This window comes from Ochotona curzoniae, unplaced genomic scaffold, assembly GCF_017591425.1.
Source record: "Ochotona curzoniae isolate NIBS_2020 unplaced genomic scaffold, NIBS_Ocur_1.0 contig_2692, whole genome shotgun sequence".
Classification (NCBI taxonomy): Eukaryota; Metazoa; Chordata; class Mammalia; order Lagomorpha; family Ochotonidae; genus Ochotona; species Ochotona curzoniae.
This window is the reverse complement of record NW_024465556.1, coordinates 2,341,191-2,350,407: the sequence shown is the minus strand read 5'-3', so window position 1 is coordinate 2,350,407 and position 9,217 is coordinate 2,341,191. Positions and strand designations below refer to the sequence as shown.

At 38.4% G+C, this 9,217-nt stretch overlaps 1 protein-coding gene across 1 annotated transcript in view; it reads right to left on the bottom strand.

Moving 5' to 3' along the window:
* Window positions 1-399: 399 nt before the first annotated feature.
* ASAH2 (N-acylsphingosine amidohydrolase 2) overlaps window positions 400-9,217 on the bottom strand; it is a 54,839-nt gene continuing 46,021 nt past the window's right edge. The window contains exons 19-21 of the mRNA XM_040975779.1: window positions 8,583-8,642; window positions 4,544-4,632; window positions 400-3,139 (exon numbers count right to left, since the gene is read on the bottom strand). Coding sequence (XP_040831713.1) covers window positions 2,920-3,139; window positions 4,544-4,632; window positions 8,583-8,642 — 369 coding nt within the window. The 3' untranslated portion in view covers window positions 400-2,919. The remainder of the gene's footprint in view (window positions 3,140-4,543; window positions 4,633-8,582; window positions 8,643-9,217) is intronic.

The window sequence follows — 9,217 nt, the reverse complement described above, 5'->3', positions numbered from 1 at the left end:
CATGTTAATATGAGCAAAAGAAAAGCAAGCTTACCTATATTGGAGGAAAGTTATGAGAAGAAAGATGGAAAAGGATACCCCAAAGTAAACTTAATTTTGATTTCCTTGTTGTAATTATCTAATAAACCAAATTTATAATTAGCGGTCTATCTAGAAATCCAGCAATTGTTCTCAGAGTAAAACAATACTAGCCATATGAGCATACTTTACCTGCAGTAGATCTTCTGAAGTTGGGAAGAAGCTGATGAAGAACTGGTTCCATTATGCTTCAGTAGCTGTTGTAGTTATCTTTATCATCTTCCAACCTGATTTACACATAACCCATCCTCTTTCATTGCCTTTATTTTTTTGAAATATAAATTTTTGATTGTCCTTATCACCACTCATTAGGAAATGCTCTTAAGTATAATTCTTAATTTATTGCTAAATATTCTGATAGTGACAATGTTGCATAATATTCATTTAAAAATATTAATCTAGAAGTGGAAACAGCAGTTCCATTTGAAGAAGTCACAGCAATCTTAACACCAAATCAAGCAAGAGACCAAAAAAAAAAACAAATAAATAAAACTCTACTATGAGAAACATTATGTGCTCTAAAATATTCAGAGTTCTCGCACCAACCCAACCTATTGGTTGCTTTTCACCTAATCCGCCAATTTAAGTAGTTTCTTTGCGGTTTGGCTCCAATGTGTCTCTCTCCGGCAGCAATTAAAGATACAAAGTGATTTTTAATTTGAATTTTTAATTAATACATGAAATCAGTTGATCTGCAGCCTTCTTTTATGCTCAAGCATCTGCAATGGATGGGTTTGGCTTTACTCTGATGAAAAAAAATAATAACTTTACGGTCTAAAAGAGGTGACAGCCAGATAGACAACAGATTCTTAGGCTTTTTAAGACTCACAGTATGGTTGAGAGACGACTGGGTCAGAAGGACCAGTGGGTACAACAGAATACATAAGGATCAGGAGATGCATTAAGGTACAGGAAGATCAAAAGTGAACAACAGAGTGTGGAAAGATCAGTAGGGTATAGGAAGGTGCGAAGGATCAGCAGGAGGCAGACGGTTCTGTGGGTCACAGTAGGACGAGTTAGGGTGCAGCAAGATCAGTGGCTGACATCACTGTTGCCTTGATCTAGATTCAGTGAACATCTTGGGCAGAAAGGAAAGCCTCAACAGGAGGAATGAAGGCGGTGAAAGTATTTCATAAACTCTTGTTATTCATGAGAAATACTTTTTTCAAGACCATTCCATAAGTTCTTTTCTGTCTAGGTGAACCATTTTTCAGAAATACTAGCTCTTGCAGGTCTCTGAACCTTTTAAAGCTGGTAGTATCATTAGGCAAACTAATCACAACTCCTAGAAAGCATGATTAGCTGATTCCATAGCAGTTAATTTGCATAGAAATAGTCGGTACAGTACTGATTCATCAAAACATGTCCAAGGTTCAGGTTCATTCTAATTCAAGATACAATTAAACCAAACCCCAAATTAATGTTAGTATTGTCATTATTATTGTCACTATCATTTCAACCCTTACAGTTTTTTAAGTAAAGGTTAATTTTTCCTTAAAATATTAAAGCTTTTACACTCATACAAAATGTGACTTGGAGTTAAGAAGTTGAACTTCTCAGGCTGAGAATTTCTAACTAACAGATAACTTTGGAGAGACAGTCAGATTGTCATATTTCATTCTTTGGCACATTAGGTTGGATATAATATACAAGGCTGACACATATTTTGAAGACAGTGTTTGATAAACTGTTCAGAGCCTCTTTCCCTTCAAATTAGAATCTCCAACACAGATGCTAAACAAGATATGACTTGCACATTACTCATTTTTAAATTTCTCTCCAGAATTCTTATAAGAAAGTGAAGCTTCTCCATCAGAGTAGTTACTTTTGAGTTGCTTTTATCCAATGCACAAATCCCAATGCCTACCAAGACCCAGGCACTAGTGTAATATTTGGTATGTAAGTCTAAATCAATATCCTATGACTGAATAATCCATAAATGAACGAATGAATCAGTGATGAGAGAGGAGAAAAATTCATTTAGAACCTCCATGTTGTGGACTGCCTTCCCCAGCCAATAACACTTTCACTTAAATGTCAGCACTAACAGAATAGCTTCATGGCTTTAGAGGAACCTGATTTATGAAAATAGTGAAAAAATCACTTCGAGTAAGTCCAGGGAATAAGGGACACAATCTAGTGGGATAAGGACACTTAAGGAAACACAAGGCATGACCAAAACATTCCAAGTCTGACTTTTTCATAATTGTTCTCTGAGGACAATTTCAGAAATGATTGAGAATTAAGAACCCTAAACCAGGGTAGTCAACACCAGGGTTTCTGCTTTGAATCATGCTTATTTGAATACAGAAAAACTGGCATGCTAATTTTCTGCTTCTCTAATTGATCTATGTATTTCTCAAATGCAATTGGGAGAATAGGTCCTAGAATATTATTGTAATTTTAAGTCCACAAACCTCATATTTCCTGGTTGTAAAATAAAGGATCAAAGTAGACAATTGTTATAAATATTTCTAGTGTGAACATCCAATAATCTCTAACTAAATAGGTTCAATATTGTTCACACAGCTTTGAATTCTCTCACCAACAGTTTCTAACTAAGGGAATTGTTCTTCAAACAATCACAAGGCTTCAAGACAAACCATGTGTTCGCTTGTAGGACATGGAGTGCAAGGCTGCCAGGCAAGAAATCAAATGGGACAACAGGACTCTTCTCTCCCTGTCCCTCTCCCATTAGTCTCCTGTTTTCTTCTCCCCCCTTCCTATAAACCCCCATCCTGTTCCATTAGCAATTTTTATCTGTCCCTAAACAGGAACGATTATAGAACCCAGTGGCTCATGTTCACATGGGATCAGTTAGACAGCACATACAGATTAAAGCTACCCTTTAAATGATGTGTCAACTTTCCAATAAGTAGTTACAACTTCAAAAGCAGATGAAGTTCCTTCAAAGGAAAGTATAACTGCGGGCTGCAGAAGTTCCTGCTTCCGATTGTTTCCAAAGTATTTTATTCTGTAGATTCCAGGCTGCGCAGTGTCTGGAATATGCCATTCTATTGTCACATTGCTCAGGCCCAGTAATCCCTTGTGCCAATAAAAACTGTGGGTGGAAAACAAACAAACAAGCATAACCCAATTTTACTCCTAACAATGTGTCATTATAAAATGTGATGATTCATTCAGTACAGATTTAGGGAGGCCATACCACAAGGAAAACACTCTTCTCTCAAGCCATCACCAGGTAGATACACCAGCGGGACATTAGATGGGAACCAGAGATGGACCAATCCTAGGCACTCCAGCAGATACGGATCTTAAGTGCTGGTCTAACCAGCCTGGATCCACAATGCCTGCTCCATCAACATATCTTATTTTAATCATTTATAAAACCAAAGTATTTTCTGTTTAATGTACTCAACATGTAGTAGTATGTTTATTAATGAGATGTCTTATATTCTTACTTATAACACATTTTTTATTTTGCATTTTACAGTTCCAATGCCTCTCAGAACAACTGTATTTCAGACTTAATAATAACATGTGACTAGTGGATATTCTGCTGCAGAGCCTAGGTGTAAAAGAGTAACAGAAGATCACGACCTGGTGTGGAAGGAAGTTTTACTAGACTTTGAAGATACAGCAATGAACAAAAGCATATTCTTGCCTCTTCAAAATATCTGCTTTGCTAACAAATCTGATAACAAAAGGTTCTGAGAGAGCTGTCTCAGAAAGCTCCATGAGCCTGTGACCTCCTTGAATTGCTGCGTTAAACAATGGGACTGGTGTTGTGACTTGATAGGTGAAACACCACTTCCAATTGCCAGCATCCCATGCATGTACTAGTTTGTGGCTGCTCCACTTCCTATCCAGCACACTGCTAAAGGTCTGGGAAAAGAAGGGGAGAATATTCCAGGTGCTTGGGCCCCTGCTGCCCATACAGGAGCAGGGCTGGAACTCCAGGCTTTGGGTTTCGGCCTGGCCAAGGTTTGGGTCTTGCAGTGAATCAGCAGATAGAAAATCTCTCCATTTCTTGCCCTCTCCCTGTAATTCTGCCTTTCAAATAAATAAAGCTTTAAAAAAAATCAAGTCTCACGTGTTTTACTCTCCCAAATGCAGAATCACTGACTATCTAAAAGTGTGCACCAGATCCCTGGAATAAACTCAACTATTTTCCAATAGGAAAACCAGGCTCTACAATGCCATGTCAACTTTCTTGTTCAACATGCAATCTACTTGTAAGAAGGCTAGGCAGCTTTAGGGGATCAAACTGTGACCATGGTGGAAACAGAAGTAACAAGATCTCTGTAAGATTGGAAATGATACTCTCCATCGACTCTAATCTGACTCTATTTGGGAGAAAAATAGAAGCAAAATGAAGTCTTAAACATCAACTCAATATGGTCAAATAGGCTCCTTGGAAATTTGCTATCATTAGTACCAGGAATTGCATTAGTCCTCTCATGTTTGGGGCTCAAAACACTAAACAGTCAACAGACACACTCACCGAGTTTCCCACGAAGCATCATTATGCACCACCCGCCATGTGGCTGAATCGTCTTCATACTTCTCCACAGCGAGGAAAGTCGAATGAGTCTGAAACATAATTAACATAACCAATCTGGTCATACACACTCACAGAAAAATCTCTGTAAAATTCCAATTTTTGATCACATGTTAACTGAGCAACACTTGGCATTATGTACAATGTCTTCAGAATGTTTATTTCCAGCCTACCATATTATTTTTAGAAATGTGAAAGAAGCAAAATTAAGGAGGTTATACCCAGTCTTGAAAATAAGAGCAGAGGAAAAACTGGGAACAAAAGTTGAAATTTTATAAAGATGTAAGTCAACTGTTTTCATGATGTGTGCATTAATTTATATCACTAGACTTTAGTAACCTCAAGATTTAGAAGGGAAAATGCTATGGTTTACTCATATTTTCATCTCCAGATAAGCGAATTACTAGTTATTTCACCCCTGAGAGTAAAAGAATTGAAAAGAATGCATAAATCTTTCTTGTCCTGGAGTGCTAACGGCAGTACCTGTGCTTGGTTCTAATGAGTTTTTAGAAACATGCCATAGGCAGATTTTATTTCCTCACTGGAAGAATACCATAATAGAGCAATTTGTTCCTGACCAAAAATTCAGTTTCACATAAAGCACAAGTTTGAATGATAGGACAAGTTAATAAATTTTTTTAAAAAGCTATAACTCTACAGTTTGCTTCAAAATATTCCACATTGTGGGGCCTGGCGCGATGGTGCAGTGGTTAAGGTCCTCGCCTTGCACGCCCAGGTTCCCATATGGGCGCCAGTTCTAATCCAGCTCCCTGCTTGTGGCCTGGGAAAGCAGTTGAGGACGGCCCAGAGCTTTGGGAACCTGCACCCACGTGGGAGACCCAGAAGAGACTCCTGGCTTCAGATTGGCTCAGCTCCAGCCATTGCGGCCACCTGGGGAGTGAATCATTGGACGGAAGATCTTCCTGTCTGTCTCTCCTCTCTGTATATCCACCTTTCCAATAAAAATAAAATAAATCTTAAAAAAAAATATTCCACATTGTGGCCCATAAAGTTAAGACTTACACCTAAGTCATCTTTATCCTTCACAGTCCTTTTTTTAAAGCTCTGCTCATTTAATCAATCAATAGATAATATTTAAAATATTTTTAGGGCCCAGTGCGGTGGCGCAGTGGTTAAGGTCCTCGCCTTGCATGCCCCGGGATCCCATATGGGCGCCGGTTCTAATCCCAGCAGCCCCGCTTCCCTTCCAGCTCCCTGCCTGTGGCCCGGGAAAGCAGTCGAGGACGGCCCAAAGCTTGGGACCCTGCACCCGCGTGGGAGACCTGGAAGAGGCTCCTGGCTTCAGATCAGCATAGCATCGGCCGTTGCGCTCACTTGGGGAGTGAATCATTGGATGGAAGATCTTCCTCTCTGTCTCTCCTCTCTGTATATCTGCCTTTCCAATAAATAAATAATGAAAATAAATCTTAAAAAAAACTTTTTTAATTTTAATTTTATTGGAAAGGCAGATATACAGAGAGAAGCAGAGCCAGAGTGGAAGATCTTCCATCAGTTGATTCACTCAAGTGGCCGCAAAGGCTGGAGCTTAGCCAATCCAAAGCCAGGAGTCAGGAGTCTCCTCCAGGTCTCCCACACGCGGGTGCAGGGTCCCAAGAGTTTGGGCTGTCCTTGACTGCCTTTCTAGGCCAGAAGCAGGGAACTGGCTGGAAAGCAGGGCTGCCAGGATTAGAACCGGTACCCATGTGGGACCCTGGTGCCTGCAAGATGAGGACTGTAACTGCTAGGCTATTGTGCCGGGGCCCATATATTCTATTCTGTTGATAAGCTTTATAACTATGGAGACTTACAAAGAAATGCATTTCTGTCATTTCCACCAGAATGGAATTGAGAAGGCAATGGATGAAGATCTCCAGTGGGCTCTGCTGATGAGCTCTAGCTAAGAATGAGCCTAGACCACTGACAGTCAGCAGCCAGTGGAACTGTCCTCTTATCACCTCAACACAGATTTTTCCAGATGCATAATCACTTAATATTAAGTTACTAATGCTCTCTAGGGGAAAGTTTACACATTTGTATTTTATAAATATGTTATGTGTGTATCATAAAAGTCATTGGGTATGGGTGAGATAATGTATGAGAGGGCTACGAAAAGTTTGTGGAAAATTAATGGAATGATAATGTACATTTTCCATGAACTTGCTGACGTTCCTCCTATATACAGCACTCAGCCTAGTGCACCTGCAAGTGATAACCACTAAAGATGATGGTGATAGAGCCTGGTGCAGTGGCCTAATGGCTAAAGCCTTCACTTTGAACATGCTGGGATCTCATATGAGCACCAGTTCTAATCCTGGCGGCAACCCTGCTTCCCATCCAGTTCTCTGCTTGTGACCTGGGAAGGGAGTCGAGGATGGCCCAAAGTCTTGGGACCCTGCACCCATGTGGGAGATCTGGAGGAAGTTCCAGTCTCCTGGCTTCGGATCAGGGCAACACTGGCCATTGCGGCCACTTAGGGAGTGAATCATCGGATGGAAGATACTTCTGTCTCTCTTCCTCTCTGTTTATCTGACTTTGCAATAAAGATAAAATAAATCTTAAAAAAAAAGACAATGGTGATGATGAGGATGAGGATGATGTGACTGCAGGTAATGAAGGATATCAGAAAGTATTTTACATTGTTAGAAATTAATTCTGGTCTCATTACAGTGACAATAATGATAATGATATTTCACTATCTAAGCACAGCAGATGACAATTAAGGCTATTATTTTGATACTGTCCTTTGATAAGATTCAGAAAATCCTAAGACAAACATGTAGATATTATTATATAGCCTGACTTCTGAGAAAAATATCTCAAATAGGTGCCTACTAACTATCCAAGCAATCGAACATTTTTCCCCAATGTTATACTTGACAGGGTCATATTGCTACAGTTGTTACCATGGCAAGTATGATATTTTAATAAACAGGAATGCGGGGACACATTCTAAATGAATGTTTCCTCAACAGTAAAATAATAGAAAGTCACCTTTATGGCCATTTTTTTTCCTTTGTCAATTTTGTTATTGTTCTAATTTTTACAACTAGAATGTGTCCAGTTATTAATTGAGTAATACGCAAAGATTTAAAGGAAGCTATAGAAAGTGAAAATTACTTATTTTTATTACTAGGTAAATTATGTATGTGTTCAGACTTCATACAATAAAAAACAAAAAAGTAAGAAGTGCTTTGTAACAAACTGTAACAATGAATACCCCAAAATCAGAGTTGTCACACAGGGGTATTTTCAAAATCTACATACCTTTATTTTCTTTCACATTGAATATGTATTTTTCATGTCATTTTTCAAAATTAATATAGAGAGGCCATATTAGTGCCAGGAGTAAAGAATGGGAAAAAGTTATTGCACGCTGCAGCAAGGCAAATGAGCTGGGATCACAGATCACAGAACATGACGTGGGCATTTAACCATTCCCTCAGGGGTGGTGGTGGTGTGGGAGGAGGAGCAGCATCCAAAAAGGCAGAGAGAAAAAAACCAAAGATGATGATTCGCTTGCTTTGCCTCTTGATTTTGTTGTTTCACTAAATTCATGGAGCTTTCTATCTTATTTCACAAATGGATCTGGGTTCAACCTAACAATGTCCCAAAAGACAGCATAATCCTCTGGCATGTCTCCTGAAATTTATTAAGAATATGAAAAATTACATAGAATTTCAATTTTTTCAAATAATCTTGCTTTCCACAAGCTTTTAAAAACTCAGTTATATGTTATGCCTTACTTCTACGTGATTCTAAAAAGAGCAAGGTAAGTGCTTTCTAATATTTTCTCTAGAGTCAGTTCAATATCACCAATGTCCATTGAGCATTTTTTCACAACTACAAAAGAATACAGAAAATAAGTTGGCACATTTTGCCGTTATGTTGTTAACCTCTAAAGTGATTTTCTTTGGGGGTAAAAGAGAAGATAAAAAATGGATCTAACTGTACAAAAATAAAATCATTGATTAGTAACTCTTACCTGGTTTTCTGCTGAATTCTTTGGGTTAGCACCTACAAAAACAACTTCAACAACTTCTCCCTGAAAATAAAAGCTCATTTAACATTTTCTATAAAATATTTCATCATAGTCACATATCAAGCATCATTCATTCTCTGTTGTAGGATTTTGGAGGCCTGTGAATATTCTTTATTGAGTTAAATGAATTATTTTCTAAGAATATAATGGAAAAATACCCTCGCCACAATGACATAAGACATTTTTGGCCGAGGATATTGTTTTGGCATATTTAGCTATAGATGAAAAAGCTAGAGTTATTGTCGATGTCAGTGATTGTACATTAAAAAGTTTTCTTGTGCACTTCCTATTCTTTCACAGCTCCCTCTCACATATATGCAAGTACTCTATATGTATAATTCACCTACTGTATTAGAACAGTAGTCACCATAACAAACAAACTTGTGTGTACACTTCATTTATGAGATAGCGGTACAGGATCTATATTCATCCTCCCACCCAAAACAAAAATGGGAAAAATATTAAGCAATGATTTTAAAAACAATGGATATCAATTAGTTAGATACTATGACCCTTCAGTGGTAGAAAACCTAGGTGAATTCTAAGGCATCGCAGCTTAACACCTTGGAGTGTCTACT